At 39.3% G+C, this 22,611-nt stretch overlaps 4 protein-coding genes and 1 long non-coding RNA gene across 5 annotated transcripts; 2 read left to right on the forward strand and 3 right to left on the reverse strand.

Moving 5' to 3' along the window:
- Window positions 1-109: 109 nt before the first annotated feature.
- Window positions 110-6,649, reverse strand: slc26a6l (solute carrier family 26 member 6, like). Its single transcript, XM_041033938.1, has 19 exons — window positions 6,510-6,649; window positions 6,188-6,327; window positions 5,806-5,916; window positions 5,548-5,723; window positions 5,292-5,456; window positions 4,712-4,864; window positions 4,326-4,408; window positions 4,076-4,223; window positions 3,852-3,965; window positions 3,331-3,408; window positions 3,075-3,170; window positions 2,830-2,936; window positions 2,573-2,642; window positions 2,395-2,487; window positions 1,859-1,969; window positions 1,220-1,645; window positions 647-701; window positions 410-555; window positions 110-136 (listed from the first exon to the last, which is right to left on the reverse strand). Exons 1-19 carry the CDS (start codon window positions 6,647-6,649, stop codon window positions 110-112), a joined length of 2,439 nt encoding a protein of 812 aa, XP_040889872.1.
- A 926-nt stretch (window positions 6,650-7,575) lies between these two features.
- Window positions 7,576-11,160, forward strand: kbtbd12 (kelch repeat and BTB (POZ) domain containing 12). The gene is made up of 6 exons (XM_041032886.1): window positions 7,576-7,730; window positions 8,053-9,216; window positions 9,304-9,574; window positions 9,741-9,891; window positions 10,109-10,306; window positions 10,405-11,160. The coding sequence occupies exons 2-6, from the start codon at window positions 8,144-8,146 to the stop codon at window positions 10,572-10,574; spliced, it is 1,863 nt and encodes a 620-aa protein (XP_040888820.1). The 5' UTR covers window positions 7,576-7,730; window positions 8,053-8,143; the 3' UTR covers window positions 10,575-11,160.
- Window positions 11,161-13,190: 2,030 nt separating this feature from the next.
- On the reverse strand, window positions 13,191-14,113 carry LOC121178971 (interactor of HORMAD1 protein 1). Its single transcript, XM_041033493.1, has 4 exons — window positions 14,044-14,113; window positions 13,620-13,756; window positions 13,410-13,458; window positions 13,191-13,328 (listed from the first exon to the last, which is right to left on the reverse strand). The coding sequence occupies exons 1-4, from the start codon at window positions 14,083-14,085 to the stop codon at window positions 13,191-13,193; spliced, it is 366 nt and encodes a 121-aa protein (XP_040889427.1). The 5' UTR covers window positions 14,086-14,113.
- A 1,971-nt stretch (window positions 14,114-16,084) lies between these two features.
- On the forward strand, window positions 16,085-21,993 carry c3h1orf159 (chromosome 3 C1orf159 homolog). The gene is made up of 9 exons (XM_041033026.1): window positions 16,085-16,220; window positions 16,989-17,069; window positions 17,169-17,253; window positions 18,331-18,426; window positions 18,535-18,591; window positions 18,893-19,027; window positions 19,213-19,238; window positions 19,427-19,451; window positions 19,758-21,993. Exons 2-9 carry the CDS (start codon window positions 16,998-17,000, stop codon window positions 19,859-19,861), a joined length of 600 nt encoding a protein of 199 aa, XP_040888960.1. The 5' UTR covers window positions 16,085-16,220; window positions 16,989-16,997; the 3' UTR covers window positions 19,862-21,993.
- LOC121178731 lies at window positions 16,215-18,899 on the reverse strand. Its single transcript, XR_005893821.1, has 3 exons — window positions 18,263-18,899; window positions 17,549-18,177; window positions 16,215-17,058 (listed from the first exon to the last, which is right to left on the reverse strand). It is a non-coding gene; the product is annotated as an uncharacterized LOC121178731 (long non-coding RNA).
- Window positions 21,994-22,611: the final 618 nt, after the last annotated feature.

Here is a 22,611-nt window from a genome sequence, read left to right on the forward strand (position 1 = left end):
ATTCATTTACAAATAATATATACAAGTTCTCAGCTTGTAATATTTCTTTCTGTGGATGTTGAGATGGTTTGTCCATCCTCTGTGCTGGATGTCCTGTAGGGTTTTGTCCTTATAGTTTTGTACTGATGTGCATGTCCTGAAATCAGACCAGTTTTCAGAGAGTCATTTAGTTAAATTGTTAAATTGATTCAGATGTTTTTAACACCTCCATCTATATGTGTACCAGTTATACTTTGGTTGGATTTTCCAATGCTGATAATCAGCTGTTAACTACCTGTAATGTGTTGCTCAGCGTTCAAACATGGATTGGCAAATTGGCATTTCTGCTTTGTCTGCCTTTAGTTTCATGACAGTTGAGTATCAACTGTCATGAAACTGCCCTAACAAACTGTCACCTAATTGTACTCACCACTGATGTCTCGTATCTGGGGAATGATGTTGCTTCACGATGGTCCAGACAGTAAAGCACAGCATCATGAACGGAGGCAAAAAGATGTCTCTTTGTTATTGACTCTGAGAAAAAGTTGCCGCGCTCTAACTCCTCCACCACGGAGGCTGAAGAGAAAACAATTTATACGCAGAGACATTACAAAGAGGATAAAACCTTTAAATACAGAATTAAGGAGGTGACTAGGTATTCACTTACTCTGACAACCAGCCATGTAGATATCCACATCGATTTCACTGAAGTCCTGGAAAATCTGTTAATATAATAAATTGTCGTTCACTATGTTAGTGTCACTGAAAGTTAATAAAATCCAACATTACTTTGTGAAAACTAAAAATAAATTACAACCAGTGCTTATTATAAATTTGCTGTGTTGTTTTTTGTGTTTGTTCTTTCTTTAACATGTCTTGTCTTGAAGTATTAACATCTGATCCTTTCTAACCAAAGACCACAGCAGAAATTTATATCCTCAGTATTTTAATTGTATGTCAGGACCTGGTGACTGCAGGCCCTGTATTTACATCTATTATTGTAAATAAGTGTATCCAGCTACCCATTAACATTGTGCAGTTTGCTGTCCAACTGCAAAACTCTGAAGGTGACCTGTATACGTTTCTCATGTTTCTCAAATAACACTTACATTATTTATTAAAGGGATTTGACACGTGAATGATCTTAAAGTACACAGGTCTTTTTCTGAACTTTGGGAACAAGTCATTTTCTGTCATGTCTTACCACTGTTTAAAGGATATTTGTCCCTTTAGCACTTACATTTTTCATAGTCTTGATAGCCACTGTGTCAATGAAGTTAGCTGTGGAGAGGTCAAGAATGATGGAGTGAATATCCCAGGTCCACTTGCCCAGAGAACCAAGAGAGACCCGCTCCAGGTCGCGACTCAGTGTGTCCTCACTGCTGGAGCCCAGAGTGGTGGTGTCCCCGTCCTGCAGCTCAGACATCCACCCTAAACTTGTGCAGTCTGGATCTCCTCCTTTCAGGTATTCCCATCTACAGTGGCCATCTGATCCTCTTGGAGTGGTTGGGATGACAAACACTGTCCCGTTCTCTCTCTCAGCCCAGCCTTGATCTTCCTTGTTTGCAACGTTCCCATCCATGCATGTGTCCCTCCAGCCGGCGTCTTCCTCCACAGAGAACACTGGAACACTAGACAGCTGTTTAGCTGACCTTTGTGCTCGTCTCTGAGGAGTAATCAGCAAAAGAAGTGATGATATCTAGTGTAAAGCTCTTTGTAAACTTTTTGGGGTTCACCCATATCTGCATGACTCATAAGAAGGATTTTTGTTGTCATCACATTTGGGTAAGGTAACCAGTGGGACAAGCAGCCCAATAAAGTCAATGTAGTCCAATAACCCATGTCACGGCAATGATTTAATACATAACCTGCATATTACCTCTCTCTTGGCCTGCCTCTTTGCCCGTCTCTCGGCTCTCCTTTCTCTACGTTTCTGTTTGGCCTCCTGCCTCCTCTTATAAATAATCATTTTACTGATGTCCAGCCCACTCTGCAGACAGGTAATGAAGAAAAACAAAGCATCACCACATAAAAATATAACAAAATAATAACAAAAGAAACAAGAACAAGAAATAGTTGTTTTGGTGAAGGAAAATTCTTAGGCTTTAAGCTGAGAAGAGATTAGAGCTGAAACAATTAGTCAATTCATTTATTTATCAGCTGGGAGAAAATTAATCTACAACTATTCTGATAGTTGAGAAATCATTTCAGTCATTTCTCATGAAAAAAGTCAAATGTTTCTCTGGTTTCAGATTCTAAATTTGTGAGAATTTGTTTCCTTTTTGTCACATACAATACGTTGTTGATCAGATAAAGAATTTGAGGTCATTAGGAATTTATATTCCGTATTTGTTTACTATGTTCTTACAATTTATAAAGTAAATAATTAATTTATGAATCAGAAAGAGAACAAACCTTTTCTTTCAGGGCCTCAAGGTAGAGCTCAGCATTTGCAAAATATACAGTAGCAGAGGAGCGGAATATAGTAACACCTGGAATCTCTCTCGCCTGCCAAATAGAGAAACATCCTTAGCTTTTGTTGCAGTCAGTGTGGAATAGGTTTAATTTATGGCTTTCCTTCTCTGTGTTTTACCTCTTTGTGTGTCTCTATATCCAGATATAGTTCTGTACCTGGAATATTTCCCAGAACAGAGTATGTTGGCCTATGAATTAAAAAAACAGAATCTTATGATGGGTGCATTATGTTTGTGTACGGTATTTTGTCTAATCTGGCAGATCTTGCAACCTAATATTAGTTACTAGTGTTACTTCACACACACACACACACACAGTTTGACCTAGATACTGCTATGAGAAATATTAGATGCTGAGAATGCAGCTGAATCGTACAACTGAGTCCTGAAGATAACAGTGAGCAGAGCGAAGGTGATGGAGGCTGCCAGACCCACATCCAGATTGAGGAGCAGTGCTGACACCCAAGTGACCAACCACACCACCTAGGGGATACAGCGTAACATTACTCATTCTGAAAAGGAAACGAGAATGTCACCTTCCCAGAGTATTTTAAATTACTACAAAATAAAAATTTATAACAAGGTTTTATTCATAATAATAAATATAGTTTATCCTCTCACCAGATCAATCTTGCTGCGCCTCCACAGTGTGACTATGTCAGAGTACTGCTTGAACATGCCCTTCAGATTTACAATGACAATTGCTGCAAGGATAGCCTAAAACGAGCACAACCACATCTGAACATGATGCATGAACTGTGCGTCCAGAAAAGTGAACGACTCAAAACAAAAAGATTCATCACATCACAAAATCTATCATCTATCACAAACTCTCTAATTCAGTGTACAGTGATGACATGCAGTGCAGCAGCAGAACCTTTGGCAGCTCCTGGAACAGCGGTCCAAGTTTCAGTATGGTCACCAACACAATTAGAGCTGAGGCCACTCCAGCCATCTACAAGAACAGCACAAAGTTTTATTTATTTATTTATTTGTGTTCAACAGGCGTGTTAACATTGTTAGATTGTTTATTGGAATTGGAATAAGTCCACTGTTAGTGAATAGTTTTATGATACTACATGAACTCATATATTTCCAGCATTTAGTGGAGGCCAAACAACTCCAGAGTCTTGTTTCTAATAATTGATTTGGTATATTGTTCAGACAGATAATAAATGCATTTGGTATGTAGTAGTATAAAAAATGTTATGCAGTACTCCACCTCCATCATCCTAAACTAGGTCTTACTCATTGCATATTTACAGTACAGCTTTTGCATATTGCATGTTCACAGTATAAAATGATAATGCCTTTGGCTTATGAGGTCATGCTGACGTCTTAACTGTCTCTATTTGACATGTTGTTTTTGTAATGTTGTTACTGCATTTGTTCTCTCACTTGTGTCTTTCCTCCAGTGGTTTCCTGGATGAGACTTCGAGACATGGAGGGACAGACAGAGTAGCACTGAAAAAAGCCTCCCACTGTATTACTGAGACCCAGGGCCACCAGCTCCTGCAGCCGTATTGGAACAGAGTCACAAGACTTAGCAAGAAAATACGAAAGAAGAAATACGAAATGTGAAAATGGTTGTATGTTAAAAACTGCCCCAAAAACTGGCTCACCTGGTTACTATCCACTTTGTATCCGTGTTTCAGTGCAAAAGTTTTTCCAAGTGAGATAGATATGGCATATCCAACAATGGCCAGTGCAAAAGCATCACCAATGACTTCTCCAAAAATGCTCACATCTGGAACGCTGGGGGGGCTTAAACTGGTGCACAGGTAGAGGACAAGAGGATCACTCTACTAACCAAGATGAGAATTTGAGCAAATAAATAATGAACAGCAGTATAACTTAAATCCACATGCTTACCCACTAGGAATTTCTCCAACAACTGAAACAGTGTAGTTACTGTTCAAGTGGGCATAGTTTGATATCAGTGTTCCAGCCACAATCTAAATCGATGACATAAAACAAACAGACCATAAACACAAACATACACAACATATCTCAAGCCTTCAATCATTAAAAAATGCTGTAAATCATGTTCTAGATGTGGACCTAATTATTAGCCATAAAGATCTGCTATTTTGCTGTGAACTGCACAAATACAGGGGCCATGGCACTACTGCTGATTCAGCTGCTTGGTTGCGCTGTGTCTGTGATTTTTGTTTTTTTAGTGCTGCAACATCAGCGCAGAGCTCAGAGGTGATAACGTAAAGTGAGGCCAGAGAGAGTGTGTCCTCATGTCAACTGACTGTGATGAGCTCCACTGGGACAGGCACTGGCAGCTTCCGACTGAGAAAGGAGTTGAGTTCCTTGGCTGCAATGAGAAACGCCGTGGACACAGCACTGACCACCACAGTGGGAAGATGAGTCTGCGGCAGTGAGGAGCAAACATCTTTCAGAGTCTGAAAATAAAGAAAGCAGCAGCTGAGTAAGGCTTGTGACAGAACTCATAAAAATACACATACTAAGTTGCACACATACACAATAGTTTGTCATTTTAAGTCATAATTCAGTCAAAAATGACATTTTTACCTTGTTATTTAAGTCTCCAAGTTACATTGTATGCTTATATAGATTTTCTCATATTTTTCCAACAATGATTCATTGCATAAATTAATGTTTTGTCACATTTGCAGGAATATTCCTGTGAATAGGTATTGTGTGTAAAATCTGGTGGAATTCTTCTTTTAACAAAGACAATAAAATTGTGTATTTACAAAAAGTGTGCCTGAAAGATTTTTATCATAATAAGTGATACTGTTGAAACAGATAATGCAATCACATCAACAAAAACACAGCAATCAGATCCAAATGCTTGACAGTACTCACATAGACCAGTGACAGCGGACCACTAAACCGTGTGGGTGAAACGCCAAAGATGTACTTCAGTTGTGCCACAACAGCATGGACTGCAGCAGCTGTTGTGTAGGCCCGCACCAGAGGCTCAGACAAGTATGTTCCCACAAATCCAAACTTTACCAAACCCAGTACCACCTGTCCAAACAACCATTAAGACATATATGAGTTTGGCAGCTGTAACAGCAAAATAGGACATTATCATTTCTGTGGGATGTTGTGTTCAGACCTGAATAAGTCCTCCTAAGACAGTAGTAGCAGCTGCTACCTGCACCCTGTATGAGTCCCGAGCAGTGATGTCAACCTCTGCAGTCAAGTTAGTCCCATTCACTTTGAGGAAATCCACATCTGGAGCAAGTCTTTCTGTCACACTACCCACCATGATGCTGAGCACAGTGAATGTACCTACACAATAAGAGATAGCAGCTCATGTCATTACAGAGGTTATAATGGTCATGGTAAAATTTCAGTCTCTCTCTTTACTTACCAATGGAGATATGACGTGATGTTCCAAAAAAGAAGTAGATTAACGCCGGATAGAGGGATGTGTAGAGCCCAAATACAGGAGGTAAGGAAGCCAACAATGCATATGCCATACCTGTGGATGGCAGCAGTGTTGTTACACCTGCCTTATTTTACAAACAAGTCATTTTTTGAAGCTATACAATTTTTACTGGCAAATAAAATATTCTCAAGAAGGATAGTAAATATTTGTATATAGCACTATATATACATTGAATGTGTATTACAAAAAGAGCTTGGAATAAAGTCAAAACTACCCATGAGGTTTTTGTCATATACCTTCAAGTCATGGAACTCAATTTTTTTTTTTTTTAATATTTACTTGACCGCAATGGACTATGTCATACCTTGAGGCAGGTGCATTATGCCCACACTGATGCCAGATATGAGGTCTGGCATGCCATAGTCCCAGACTGAGTACTTGGGCAACCAGTATAAAACAGGTAAGATGCTCACTACACTTCGTTTCAGTTTAGGTACTGTACATCTGGGAGGGATTTGAAGAAAACACAGAGACACAAATGAAAGTCTTCACATTGGTGGATATCTGAAAGCATAAATCTATTCAAGATAGGTCTATGGACAACTTTGACAAGACGATCAGAGCAGACATCCACATCTACAATACAGGAAGCATCAAATTCACAGAAGTCATGAAGTTTACCATACCTTAAAGAGTCTTTGATCCATCCAGTTAGAGAAGGGTGAGTGTCAGAGTGTGTTTTTCTCTGCGTTACCTCTTCCAGTCTTTGCTCATCCAGCACTTCCCTCTCCACTCTATATTTCCCAAACCTGCGTGTAGAGTCCATTTGGCTTAATCTGTCAAACTGTGAAACCTCACTCTTTTAATAAAGGAGTATCTATGTCTATGGAGATTTATTCCAAAGACTATGTGTACTGCAAACTGTCCATAAAACTGTCTACTAAAAACAGATGTCCAGTACTACTGTCACAAGAACAACTGAATCTGCATATGTACATCATATCGCCTAATGGTTAACTACAGTCAGGATGTCGTGGGCAGAGCCTCATCGTGACAATGATGGCTGACCAGCAGAAGCAAAGGATGCAATTATGATCTTAGAGCGGAAAAAAATTAAGTGTGCTGAATTTCAAAGGATGTTTGACAGGTGTATTTCCATCCTCTTTGTTTTTCCATTTGCAAGCAAAAGTAAAGCTGTTGAACCATGAACTGTGACCTGGAGGTCACTGGTCAGGTGAGTCTTCTGAAAAAAGGTGTTTGTTTTTCTTGAGAATTCACCTGTGGTTAGTTAGTAGTTAATATACGAGATGACACGTCAGTGAGTTCTATTAATAAATACGTATATCAGTGTTATTGTGGTGGGTGCAACAGTTTGAAGAATATGAATCTTTAAGGTCAAATGTCATGTGATTTTCAGAACATGTGAGCATACAGGATCTACTGGGCCTTTAAGAGGGTGCTGTCATGAAATCTGAATCCCAGCTGGCTGTCTCATTTCAGTCATTCCAGGGCTGCATGCACGTGACTGAGGCAAGCAAACTGTAGAGAATTATCTGGAGAATTATCCAAATCCAAGTACAATATCATGCAGAACAGTGAAATTATGAAACTCTAAATAATTCATTGTATTTATCACTGTCACTGCATAAAATTTGCCATACAGATTGTTCAAACCCTTTTGACCCACTTGCTGTCTGCCACAACACTGTCTATTTTTGGGTTAGTGGCTCAGAGGGCAGCAGCAGTGGAGGGGGTACATATCTTTGTCTCTTGCAATTGCTCAGGCTAACTCCCCCCCTCCCGACTGACACATTCGGCAACATCAACAACACATGCAGCTTGATGAAAAAAATGGATATTTACTGGTCTTTTTAGACCAAAGATAAGAGCAGGTGCTGATTGCTTTGGTAAGTACTGCATGACATGGTCGGAAATAGTGCTAACTTGTAAGAGTCCACATGCTACGATAAATAGACAATGGGTATTTTTCTGTATATAAGGCTAATCAGGAAATGTAGTTCATTGGAAAGCTGGCTCTTGACATATGTGTGCATGAAGGTTTCCTTATACGTGTGTTGTTTCCAGGGTGGTTTTCAAAAATGCTTTACTAAATCTTGATGGTTGAAAATCTTTGTGATGTTGAATTCATTGCTTGTGGTCACATTACTGCACAAATATGTGGTTTGATATGGCGCTAACAGCAGCTCAACTTTGTTTCTGATCTTTCAGACACAACCTCCTCACTTGTTCATAAGAACATAAACCCCTCTGTGCGACTTTGTAAATATTTTTCTTATTATTTCTAAAAAGTTGAAGCAAAATGGATCTTACAGCCAAACATGGGCTCGTGCTGCTCGACCAGCTGAGGAGGATGAGGGAGACTGAGCATCTGACAGATGTGGTGTTAGTGGCTGAGGGGATCAGCTTTCCCTGTCACAGAGTTGTTCTATCCGCCTTCAGCCCTTACTTCCGTGTTATGTTCACATGTGGCCTTCGTGAGTGCAACAATAGAGAAGTATTCCTGCGTGACACCCCTGCAGACAGCCTGGCTCTCCTCTTGAACTACATGTACTGCTCAGAACTTCCTCTCACTAACTCCAATGTACAAGGTATCTCCATCGCAGCTTTTCTCCTGCAGATGGATGACGTCTTCACTCGCTGTCAGCAGCACATGACCGAGAACATGGATGCCTCCAACTGCCTTGGTGTGTATTACTTTGCCCGTGACCTTGGTGCAGAGGAACTGGCTGACCAGGCTCAGCGCTTCCTGAGGCAGTACTTTGTCCAAGTCTGCCAGAGTGAGGAGATCCTGGAGCTGGAGGCTCATCAATTGGCGAAGCTCCTAACTTCTGATGACCTTAATGTTTCCAGAGAAGAGACCATCTTGGATGTGGTACTTCGCTGGGTCAAACACAACCCTTTGATGGATGGAGAGGTTCGTATTCGGCACCTTCCAGAGCTCCTGAGGAAGGTCCGCTTGCCACTGATAAGCCCTGACTACTTAAGGGAGGCAATGAAGAGAAACACAGCCCTGTTGGCTGATGCTGAATGTCTAGAGATGGTGAATGAAGCCTTGGAGGCCACAGCAATGCATCCATCAGCTGCACCGCGCAAACTTAAGCTGCGGTACGGCATGGAGACCACAGATTTGCTACTCTGTGTTGGTAATGACAGTGGTGGGATTAGGTCAAGATATGGCAGCTATGCTGAGCGCAGCTTTTGCTATGCCCCATCCACAGGCCGAACCTACTACATCACTTCACCTCGCTATGCAGAGGCTCTGGGGTATGTGTGTGCCGGGGTTGTAACTGAAAGAAATGACATTATTGTGGCAGGAGAGGCAAGTGCGCGCAGAATGGCCCGTCAGAAGGTCATGAACGTTGAGATCTACAGGTAAGATGAATATGACATGATGCATTTGACAATTCTTCATTTACTTGGCCCACACAGATGGCACTGATTGTTGTCTTGGGACTGCAGGTACAAAGTAGAGGCCCAAGGAAGCTGGGAGCGCCTGACTTCAGCCGAGTACCGCGATTCTTATGCCCTGGGATCACTGGGTGACACGCTGTATCTGCTGGGTGGGCAGATGAGGCTGAAGAACCAGTTCCTCATCACTAACTGTGTGGAACGGTGGTCTCTGCAGGGCGGACCCTGGCGGAGTGCAGCACCCCTGCCTATGCCTTTGGCCTATCACAGTGTGGTCAGAATGAAAGATCGCCTTTATGTGATAGGTGGTCGAACCCCACAGGTGATGTGAAAACACCTATACATGTGTTTTGAAAACCTGTATTTAGTTCTAGGTTCTTGTGAAATCTAGAAAATACTAACACATCTAAAGAGAGGTCTTACAGTGTTATGTCTCTGACTGCACCTGCTCTGCTTTGTCATGCCCTCCCTCCCCTTCAACCTTCCAGTCATACCGGATGGATGATGAGCCCGACCGTCTTAGTAACCGCCTTCTGGAGTATGATCCAAACACAAACAAGTGGACAGAACTAGGTCCCATGAAGTATTCAAAATACCGCTGCAGTGCTGTGGAACTCAATGGTGAAATATACGTGATGGGTACGATTATTTGTTGAGTTAATTTTGTTCATTAATTGGTCTATTTCAAGGCATATTTGTTTAGATTTATTCTGCTTTTTTATGTTAATCATGTTGAAGTACATGTATAGATAAAATATCATCATGATTCTGCTAAATGTTTTGAATTGCATTGATTTCTGCAAGACTCTGAAAAATGATGCCATATGACAATAATAGCCCAATTTTGCGCCTACAGGAGGCATTGGCTGTGAAGGTGTGGACCGTGGGCAGTCACGCCACTGTCTCGATGCTGTGGAGATCTACAATGCAGATGGAGATTACTGGAGGGATGGCCCTCCTCTCCCATGTGCACAACTCTCACTGCGCACCAATGCCTCTAATGCAGGAGTGGTGGGAGGCAAGATTTATGTGTGTGGATATTACAAAGGAGCAGGTAATGAAACAAAATCCATAACTGATGAAAAATGAAAGATGTTTGAAAGAGTTTTCCAAGTGAGAGTAACACTTCTTTTGTGTCTTAACAACCCTCAGATCGTCATGACGATATAACAAAGGACATTTTAGAGCTGGACCCATGGGAGAACCGGTGGACAGTGGTGGCTCGACGTGCTCTGATGCATGACAACTATGATGTCTGCTTAGTGGCAAATCTCAACCCAAGGGGACTCATGTCCGCACCGGCAGACTTAGTAAAACTGTGACACCCCTGTCAGATCAGAGATCAAAGTCTGTTTGGGAGAATTAGTGAAGAAAATTAATTATTAATTATCAATGCACTTATTGCTGGGCCAAAGGCATTCATTTTGTCAAGCAGAAAAGGTCTTAGTGCTCTGCATGAGAGAAGATCTACAGTTAATGATTTGCACGTTGCTGAACAAGAATAGAAAGATAATTTTGTAAATATGGTATTTTTGTTGCTTTTTTATTGTGTAACATCTGCAGAGAGGACTGATCACCTGAAACCCCCAGCTGAGTGGTTCATAGCTGAAACGCTAATGTTAAGAACACCAGGAAATAGTATCCTTTGACATTAAACAAAAACAGATAAATAAATGTGAATTATGGACTTCTGCTTCCATACAAATTAAACCAGAATGCTGAGTAAGTATTTGAACTGTTTTACATGGTTAAAGCTACAGCTTTAATAACTCAATAACTACAGTAAATCGTAGCAGAAATCTTAGATCTTATACTATATCAATATACTATATATATATATATATATATATATATATAGTATATATAGTGAGAAGTATATATATATATATATATTTTTTTTTTTAAATACTGTTTTCCAGTCTCTCTCTTTGTCAGTTTGTTAAATCAAGTTAATCAATTTGTTCAGCTGTTAGTGGTATGCTTGCTAAAGCAAAATAAAACTGTTTTTGAGCTAAAAAACATGCATCTCAGTGATATTATAGAGCACGGTTGTGGTTTAAATGTACACTTGCCAGTTTACTAGGTTGGTTTTTCCAACTGTTTTAGGGAGGTGTTAATTCAGCTTGGTCACTATGGTCATTTTGGAGTCTGTAATTTGTAGCGCTTTTAAAATATATTATCCTGAGAAGTGTTTCTAATATTTAGTCCATGTTCAGTGATATAAACATCATGGACAAAATATTAAAAAAACACCTCTCACTATAACAACAGAACAAGGAGCAGGACCTCTATTGGTGACATGTATGGGAGAGGACATAAAGAGGATATTGTAAAAGCTGCATGATGTAAAGTACTATTACTTACACTTACTATTACTATTACTATAACATTATGTATCTTTACAAGATCAGAACTCATTGGTCACAGAAATTATATGGTGGATAAATTAGGTTCCCAGTAATTATTTAAGAGACCTATAAGTCGTTTGCAAGACTTTTCAGTTTATTTTCAGCATAAAGTCAGCAGTATGAGTAAGGAATACATTTATTCTGAAAAGGCAGCAGACGCAAACCGTTAACTGTAATAGTTTTCATGCCAGCGGAAAAAAATCAACAAGACTAAAAACTTTAAATGTGTGCAATTCTTTGTGGGTCACTCTGTCCTTAACTTACACCTTTCCACATCTCTTTATTTATTAATGTATTCATTTTTCAAAAAACTGAATACACAACTAACAGAACATACAGCGTAGGCCACAAGTAATAAATATTATAATAAACAAACATTTTTGGCTTTTATGGCCCTGTCCTTTACTCATCCTCTAAAAGCCTAAATCAGAATCATAGCCCATGTCAAATAACTGCCAGAAGCCTTCAGGTTTCACTGAGGTCCCAGTCTTAGACTCAGCTGATAGCTTCTCTAAGATGGGTTCGATTTTTGCAAAGCACGCAGGGCTGTTGCTGTCCTGAGACCAGCAGGTAAGGGGAGTGATGAGACACCCTGCAGCTTTACTGGACCTCTTCTCCCTGTTCATTGGTATTAGACAGTCTGCGTTAACACTGTTCCTGCTGGTTACTGTGTTCAGATTATGGCATTCACAGGGAGGCGCTGAAACATTCTGCTGTTTGTTACAGACCATTAGAGGCTGACTGTTTTCATCTGAGATAGTGTGCTTACTCCTCTGTGAGAGCACCAGCGGTCTCTTTTTGCGCATCCTATGGCGTCTGAGATTGAATTTCCTCTTTCCAGTGCTGCAGCTGGGATCCTGAAGGGGAATTACAACCTGCTTGTGTTCAAGGTTACACGATGTAAATGTAAGCCGTGTGCCTTCAAGCTTGTTGGAGAGTGACTGTTCAAGTCCTGGTGAGGTCTGCATGGTGCTGTCCGTCACTCTCTGAGGACTGGGTTTGGCTGAATGCTCTGAGACAAGAGTGCTGAGCAGCTTCAGAGCCTCTTCAAGCATGCTTTGTTCTCTCTCCTGCTCCTCTCTCAGGCTCACGAAACCACTCTTTAAGCTTTGAAGATTTGAACCAAGTTCTGCTGCTGTGCCTAAACTCTTACGGTTAAAAATGAACAGTCACTGATCAGAAACACTTACTAGCAACCAAAATCTCTTTTGAAACACAGCTACCTTCACGCAATAATGCTATTCACCTTTTTCATCTTGTCCTCCAGCTCTGTCATCACCTCTTTGTGGGAATTCACTTTATTTAGCAGAATCTCAAACTGCTGGGAAATGTCACTCTGAAGACCATTTAGATTATTTTGCACTGGGATGAACCAATAAAGCATATGAAACCATATATTAATTTTACAAAACTCAGATGAGATTAGTGACCAAGATTAGAGTGACCAAGGTTTAATCACTGGGCAAAGAGCACCACCTACTGGTGACAAGAAATGTTTGCTCACTGCCCTTTTACTAAACAAGATCTGCACTATGCAGACCGCAACCTTAAAATAATACACATCAGTCCTTTAGAAGACTTACGTGTTGATGCAAAACTGTCAAATTTTTCAAGGATGGTTTGGCACACTGCCATATTTCTCTCTGTGCCATCGACCAGTTGTTGGATCTGAAAAACAAAGCAGCGTTTTTAACATATTAGATGAGGAGGAGAGGAGTTGTCAAAAAAAGGATGCCTATCATTACTTACATTGTTGAGAGTTTCTCTGGTATGTTGATATTCTTTGGTGAAAAGATCACTGTTTAAGAAAAAGGACAGACAGTGAAAAGATTCACAGGTAATTTGAGGCATTTTTATGTAGTCTATCCTTTTCATGTGAAGCACTTTGAGATTCGTATTTATCAAAGGTACTACACAAATAAAGGTTTTTATTATTAAGTTTATATATCTCACAAGTACCTGTCATTTTTTTCTTTTGCCTTTTTCCTGTCCTCTTCAAATTTATCCAGTATTCCAAAGGGTCTTGTTTTGTCCTTCAGTTCTCCAAACAGGAGAGGCTTAGTCTGATAACAGCTTAAAAACCTTGGGTCACTCCCCTAAACAGAGACAAAATACAGAGGTTAAGAGATATATAACAGACATATATAACTATTTTTCCACATAATCTCACTGGTGATTAACAAAACTGCAGTATCTCATAGTTATGTTATATTTTCCTATCAAAATCCTTATTAGGTTCATACAGACAAACAATTGCATTGCATTTGGAATTGCACTGGAATTGCATTAATTCTGCCACAGCTGCTCATTGACTTGCAACATTGCACACAAAGGCCCAGTACGACCAGAGTCTCTCCAAGAACCACCTACAAGACTTACTTACTTCTTGTGAACTTTGCTGTGACGTCCTGGATGACAAACTCATGTCCTGCGATGTGCCCTGAGAATTTTCAGGCCAAAACTGAGACCCAAAGAAGAACTGAGAGTCTGTGAAGCTGGAGTAGCCACTGGTAGCCACATTCCTGTTGATTGTTTTATCCCCACAAGGTGTGATAAGTGAAAAAAACAAAACAAAACAAAAAAAAACTCTAATTTGTTTGTGCAGAAAAACCAAAGTGTAGAAATTTGGTCAACAAGCAAAACATTATTCCATGTAGGGCTGCAACAATGATTTTATTATTATGTGTTTAAAATGGTTTTGTTTGACCTTCAGTCCAAAATCCAAATATATTTTGTTTATTGTCACATATGACAAAACAAAGAATCAAATTCTCACATTTGAGAAGCTAGAAACAGTGAATATTTGGCAATTTTGCTTGAAAAAATACTAAAATGAAAAAATATCAAAATAACAGTCAATTATTTATTTATTGTCTAATTGATGCAGCTCCTTATGTAAGTCACGATAATGTGACCAAGTTTAAAAACCAATGGCTATAACCTCATGCATTCACAGTAGGTGAGAAGTAACAGGTTAAAGTCAGTTAAGTAAGTGAGCTAACCACCTGCTTCCAGTTGGGATGCTCAGCATTTCTTTTATGTTCTTTATATGATTCATTGCTTTTGTTTACCTGTTTGTAAAGAGAAGAAGTTAGCAGCAGTTAAATGTTCTTAACAGCATCAATCGGCTTTTGGAGTCACGCAAGTTCACCTAGTTAGCATTAACCTAATGTAGAAAAGGCTTCGTTAGCTAGCTAACTTTAAATAACATGTAAAATTAGGTTTCCATTAACTAAAGCTAGGAATCTCATCAAGCCCTTGACAAGTGCTTTTCATGTTTACTAATGTACAGTGGTTACCATAGATCAAATACTTAAAAAAAAAAACAAACTGACTCACAGTAAACGGGAGACGAGTATTTAAATCTCCCGCCATTCGTCCTTCCAGAGCGAGACTAGGCTGCATTCAGGTTCGGTCGAAAAAGTACAATCTAGAACTTGGTACGACCAAAACAAACGTCAAACAAACACTGGGACGGTTATTTGTTTTGATGAGAGATTGTATTTATTTATTTATGTGCTCTAGGGTTTTATTAACATGTATTTCTCTAGCAAATCTACGCACTTTATGAACCCTTTAAGATGTCTTCTCTAAAAGTAATAATAAATCAGTTTGTCATTATGTTCTTTGAATGCACGCCACAGCTGTTTGTGGCCTTGTTGCTCAGTCAGTCAGATTTTTGCGTGTTAATTTTGATGATCTGATTTATAACAAATCTGTACCACCACTAAAGTAAAATATAAACATTTTAGTTTTGAGATCCTTATTATTTCGCTCACATGATGCACATTCCTTATAATTGTTTTTAATCAAATTACCACAAACGGAACACAAATTTAGAATTATTCCAGTGCTGAAGTATTGCCTACTCTGGAGTTATAGGAATGTAAAGACAACAGGGTGCATGGACATTGCACACAGGTGGGTGGTGCATCAGCAGGGGCACACAGCTATGCTCCAAGGTTAAGACTGGTTAATCCAGCCATGCTGCTTGTGATTTCAGTTACTGTGACTTCTGAAACAGAGATGTAACTAAAATCATCTGATGCATTGACACTGTACTGTTATTATGCATGGTGGCTTTCTGGAAAATGTAATGGAGTCATCATTATTGCCATCAATATCAGTTCTATTAATGCAGATACAGTCAGTGTAGGCCACACAGCTGAACTGACATTTAAAACAGTTTCACAAAAGCTGACCATTACAATCTTCTTGAAAGTAGTCTTTATTGCATAACTGTTGTATTTGCCTGCATTAGTTTTAGCTAGATGTGCTTGACGGACCGACAGCTGAGAATGGCAGTAAAGCTAAAAAAAAAAAAACAGTTTTTATTTTGAAAATCGCACCCGGAAGTGTATATGCTAAATAAGAGCCAGTATCTCTGAGCTACGCGCCGCAGGATTGTTCGTGTTTGTCCTGTCGGGGTGTGTTGATGTCAAATCTGCCAACAAATATAAGTGACTGTCTGGTGATATCTTTGCGGCGGACCGGACCGGAACTGCCGTTGGTTAAACCACATCTAGGAGTTTGGCCAGGCCAAAGCCTGGTGTTTGGCTGGTGAGTTAACTTTTTTGAGTTTCTACATTCACCAATATGCAGGTGCTCAGTCTGTGTCTGTAAACACACCCGATAAAGTAAAACAGATCTCGACAGATTGGCACATCTGTCTCTCTAACGCTGACATCGTTGTTTTAGCTCTGACTGCTGGCACTCTCACGGAATAACTGCCTCCCGGTGACAGGTGCTAGCTAGCTAAACACCTTGCTTGTGTATTTTTTATACGGTCTGTGGTTTCTGAGACATTAGCTGTGTTTCTTAACGCTTTGCCCTTGAAATTAGTACTTTGCATTGAAAAAGGAAGATGTAAAGGTTGAAAATTGTAACGCAGAAAATCACTTTTTAATAGACTGTATCCTCATGACTATAAACTGTTGTGGTTGTGGGTGACTTGTTTTTTTTCCAATGTGAATCGAGCACAACATCAAACCTGCCTTTGTTTTTCTGACTGCCCTTATTTTAACCTAACCTGAGCCAGAAAGAGCATTCAACTTGTAAATTGTTGACAAGTTAAGGCAGTTACATAGTCTTTTGTGTTTAAAAGAGACAAAATTAGACATTCACCAAAAACTCTTGATCTTGTACATTGTTTTGTGACAAATGGAGAGGAGCAAAACATATAAATAGATTTAAATAAAGAAAAAGATTTACATGTGACTTAGTCTTGCAATACATCTTAAAATTAATAGCTCTGGGTATCTTTCGAGATGTATGGGCCTTGTCAGAGTGATTGACGTGTATCTAATCCAAGTGTGTTTGATCTCCAAGGGTTCGAATATGGCTCTGTCGTTTCTTTTGGTCTTGGCTGCCACTGTGATTCTTATCAGACCCGAGACACCTGTAACAAAGGTAAGAAGATGAATGTTACTTAGCCAAAGGGTCAGTGTGTGCTTTTGGTTTTTCAGGCGAGACTCATTTGATAATCTGTGAATGTTGCTCTGTTTACAGGCCTTACATCAGAACTCACTTGAGTGCTGTGGCGAGAAACAGAGAGTGAACAATTCATGTTCAAATGACACTCACTGTGAACCAGGTAATGTGGATGTATTTAATAACTTGCCACTGACAAACAGCTATGATTTAGGTTGTCAGCTATATGCAGGATGCACTAAGAGTTTTGACTTTTTAACATAATTATTACTTTATTATCACCAACCTGTGGTAAGCATGGTCTTCATGAGTAATATATTATTGTAGACCAGCTAGTTTCTCCAGCAATGTGAGGGATTGACAAGTGTCATAGAGCAAACAAGACTAAGAGTCTACAGCCAAGCTAGTGGCACTGTGGGGCTGTGTTTTGAGCTAAATGTTAACACCAGTATGCTTACATGTGTTGGCCTGAAGATGGTGCCATGTTTGGGGCCAGGGGCCTACGAAAGTGGCACAAGAGGAAGAGTCAGGGGGTCATTACAGTCAGTAGGATTCATCTTATGGGAACCATGAATGTTTCATGGTGATCCATTAAATAGTTGGCAGTCATTTCAGTCTGGACCAAAGTGATGGATTGGCATTGCCATACCGAGAGCTATGCTGCTAACTTAGCTAAAAAGCAAACAGAGTGGAACTGGGGGACAGATATATACACATACAGATGCTGGTGTACCATGACTGGAAATACAGAATCTGTATGCATTCATCATCCATTGAAAGACATATTTTGTTTTTGATGTAGTGAGAAGAACTTACATTGAAGATGTACCAAGAACAGATAAAGGGTGACAAACATTTCAAACACTGCATGGACAGTTGTGTTGGGTGAAGCTGCTCATTGCTGCACCTTCTAAAATGAAAGTGAAGGTTTGACAGAGTTGTTGTGTGAAGTAAAGAGTGGAAAAAACAACAGTCTGCTCCTGCACGCCAGAAGGACATGGTGGAAGGACTGAAAAGGAGTTAAGAGTTAAAGTGATGAAACATTTTGCCCTGTCCCTGTGCTCATGTTACCTTTATCCTTGGCAACCTGTAAAAAAAGAAAAACATTAGCCAGTGTCATTCAACACCGGTAAAGCAGTATAGATACACTATATACAGCAAAGAATACTTACAGCAATGAATGTTTTCTCTATTGTAGAGTAAAATTATGTGAAACGTGTTCTTCTTTTGAATTCTTCAGGCTGCTTCTTACGCGTCCTTGAGAACAGCAACACTGTTTGCATATTCTGTGACTCAGCAGCTGTGGATCTGGAGAACATAACAGTCTGCACCTACAGTAAGAACCGGAAACTGTTCCATCACTGTTTCAGATCAAATTAAAATCTACATGCTTTGGGGCATGAGTTTACTGTTTTTTAATCTACCCTTTTTCTGTCCACACTAGATTACACTGTAGAGCGGAAGAATCATACAACTGTAACTACTGTCATTCCTAAAATCGGTAATGTATCAAGTCTCTAGTTATTACAGACTGATTTACTAATTTCACTGTGTATAATATTTCTTGACCTGCACTGTAACATGTCTGCAAGTCAGAATTATTTGAAAAACTATGTTAATTCAGTTTTAAGGAATAATGCAATGCTCTCTTTAACTTGAAATGCAAGTTAAAGAGAGAAAAATACTAAAATACTGGTAAAACGATGAGAATGATGACAGAGTAAATGTCTGTAGCGCCCAATAAGATATTCATCGTTGTTCTCGTCATCTGTTTCCTGTTTTGACTTGTGATTTTTGTGCAGGAGGGCCAGGCGTGGCAGCCTCTCTTCTTCTGGGAACACTGTTGATCAGCCTGTTCCTGATCCTGTCTGTTGCCTCCTTTTTCTACCTCAAACGCTCCAACCGACTCCCGGGCATCTTCTACCGCCGCAACAAGGGTAAGCGCGGGAATATGAACCTGACATATCAAGCTCATCAGCTCCTGCTGACCCACTATGCCCATGAAATCCTATAGAATACAGCATGGAAGTACATGAAGAACACAGAAAACACAACAGTGATATTATATGATTTTTGCAGTCAGTTTAACTCATATGTAACATTATTTTCTGAACTTTTACAGCCTTCATTTTCCAACCAAGTGAGACAGTAAGTCAGTTTTATTGTTTCTTCATAGCTAATCACACACTACAGTACATTCAGAGGCTTGTGTAGAGACTTTGAATCTGTTTACTGTAACCTCAGCAATGTTCTGCAGCAGTACAGTCATTATTTATAAATGTTTGTGTCTCTAAGAGATAGTTATAATTCCTTTGTATTTTTTTGTTCCCTTCCAGGCTGTCATGATCCCCTCCTCATCAGGTAAGACGACTACACTGTCTCACTCTGTACACCTCTTCTCTTACCTTGCTGAACAGGTTATAGTGTTAGGTGAAGCTAGTGAGTAATGCAAAGCAGTCAAAACATTAACCAGGACTATTTGGCAATGCTGGTGGGGAGTGTTGCATTTTTGAGGACTGCTGTATTAATGACAGGCTTGTATTCACAAAAAAAGTGATCTCGAGTGTAAAAGCTGCCATGACCTATTTCAGGGCATGTCTTCTTTTGCTTTTTTTTTTCCTCTCACAGATGATGATATGTTTTTGTGTTTCTTCCTTTCTTTTGAAGTGAGGAAGCCAAGATATGTAAGGAGGGAGCGGCCTTCTGCAACGTCAACAGTGAATAGTGCCACCATACCCACCACATCCACTACTCAAGTCTATAATGTGTAGGAGGGAAGGGTGGGAATGCTGCTGCAGGTAGGAGAGAGAGCTCAGGAATGATGTTAGACTTTCTTATCAAGTGTGAAGAAAGGACAATTGTCTCATAGAGAGGTGGCAAAATTGCTGACAGTGCATCCTATTGACACAGCCTCTGATTTGTTCATATTAAATGAGTTTTTTTCTTTGAAAATAGACAGAGAGATAATAAAGTCTGTGTTCAGTTCAGTATTTTCCACCCTTTTATGCAGCACTGGAGTGATGAATAGATTCATCACTCATGATCACTCCTTAGTCCAAGCACTGTCATCAAGCAGTTTTTATCTGCTGTTTGACTGTGTTGACTTTCCTGAAAATGTGGACCTGTTTGTTAAAGGAATAGTTCGATATTTAGGGAAATATTCTAATTTGCTCTCTAGCAGAGAGTCAGATGAGAAGATTGATACCACTCTCATGTTTGTATGGAAAATACAGAGCTACAGCTGGTAGCTGCTTAGCTTAGCATAAATACTGGAAACGAGGGGAAACGGCTAGCGTGTGGAAAAATGACAGTTTTCCATCTTCTGGGGGATTACGCTCCAGACTATTTCTTCTCTGAGAACTGTTGTAAGGCAGCTGGCAACATGGAATCATGATTTTTCCACTTTGGTTTTTGTACAGATTAAACAAAGAAGATATAATGTGTTAATTTGTTAGTTTTAGAGGTGCTGGAAGTGGATTGTTTTAACTTTGGACAGACACAGGCTAGCTGTTTTCCCCTGTTTCCAGTCTTTATGCTAAGCTAAGATAAGACTTCCTGGATGCAGCTCCATTTTTAACAGACAGACATGAGACTGGTATCAGTCCTGTCATCTTGACTGTTCTTTTCAGTTTCGTGGATCTGTCGTTTTTAGACCCATTAGAGGAATCGAACCAGCAACCAAGTCGAGCAACAGTGACACTGATCTGTGAGATAGAATGTCAGCTGTAAAGTTTGATGGAAGCCTGTTTTTTCTTAGTTTGCTAAATATGATTTTTTTCTTACATGTGTGATAATTATTTGCATTTTGTAACAGTGCACTGAATTTTACTGATTAGAATCAGGCCAGCAGAATAAATTATGTGTCTAATAGCCTTAGAGTTCTTCTGGTGGACCAGGACATTGTAGGGAGAGTTACTGTAGTTGCGGTGTTGTTTGTTTTAATTGTTTTGTTGACTTTGTATTTTTATTGTTGCGTTTTTATTTATTACTTTTGTGAGCTTAACCAAGGTGAATGTATTTCACATGTACAACAAATCATGCATTGCAGCTGCATGCATCATTTATTACATTCCACTGCAGACCCACATACACGCTGACAGAGGTCATTCCCAACAACAAAATCATGTTTTATTCATAAGAATTTCTGTGATCCTACTAAAAGGTTTAAGATTCCGATTTTGTTCCATAAAGTAAAGTTTAATTCCAATAGATTTTTCTCTCAAAGCATAAAAATTCTAAATCCTTCTGCACTTTAATTGTCTTAGGTCATCAGCTGATGTTAGACCTTACCTTTTAAGAGAAATGCTCAAAATAACCTGTTGCCATCAAGTGTGATCGAGGTTGTTTTGTTGTGTAACTGGCAACATTATTGTTGCGTTGTGAACATTACTTGACTACTATTACCTTTGCCAAATGTTGTCTGAAGAAAATGGCTTTTGCTGTATGCCATTACTGTGATTACTGTGCCATTATGAGCTTTAAGTGGAGTCGGGAAACATGACATATGATGAATAATTGGGTATTTTACCAATATCCAGTGGCCTTTACTGTGCACAATTCAAAAAAACCAAGGCTAGTTAACCAAGTTTTATTTGCTAGGTGGTATTTTATTTCATATATTTTTATATCTTGACAGCACTAAGGCTGTAAAAAGTAATTTCCATCTTCAGTATATGTGGAGCATTCTGAAGTGAACCAGATAAAAGGCAGCCATCATTCCATGAATAGTCCCCTTCTTGCTTTGTGTTTGCCCTTGTACAACCATAAGCTGAATACATGTACATATTGTTTTATACAAATGATGTATTGTTTTTGTAATGATGTACATATTCTAGTTTCAGTGCCATGAAGAATGTTCTGAAGATGTATGTATTGTTTGCAGAAATAAAGCACCTTTCCATGATCACTGTTTCCTTCTGTGTAGTTATATGAACTATCATACTTTTTTTATATTGTTATTATTTTTGTTTAAATGATACTAGTTATCTTAAAGTGTATATTGCTTAAAGACTAAGATAAATAAATTTGACATTTCTTTTGTTTTTCCTTTTGTTCTAACAGAAAATGCCTCACTATGCAAGTTATACTGCTGATGACTTTTTAATTTTCCTGTCAGTTATTGGATCAATTGATAGGCTCCTACCAGGAAACACATAGTTTAATTAGTATAGGTAATACATATACATATTTCCACTTGAGGTAATCTATTTCCAAACTAAATAGAAAATAAAAACCATGTTTTTGTAGATGTTTGCAAAAACCAAAAAAGAAATTGCTTTGGTGGGGGGGGGGGGGGGGGGGGGGGGGGGGGGGGGGGCAAATGTGACACTCATTTGAATGAAAAAGGAAAACATTATACCTGCATATACTGTCACTTTAAAAATAGTCAGCAACATATATATTAAAACATCCATCAAATGTGTCAGTGCCCTTGTATGTCCATCATGTTTTAGTCTTATAATGGAATTGATTATTGATCTTACCTCTCATGAATGTGAGAGTCCTTGTATTTAGGGTTACT

This window comes from Toxotes jaculatrix, chromosome 3 (assembly GCF_017976425.1).
Source record: "Toxotes jaculatrix isolate fToxJac2 chromosome 3, fToxJac2.pri, whole genome shotgun sequence".
NCBI classification, from domain to species: Eukaryota; Metazoa; Chordata; class Actinopteri; family Toxotidae; genus Toxotes; species Toxotes jaculatrix.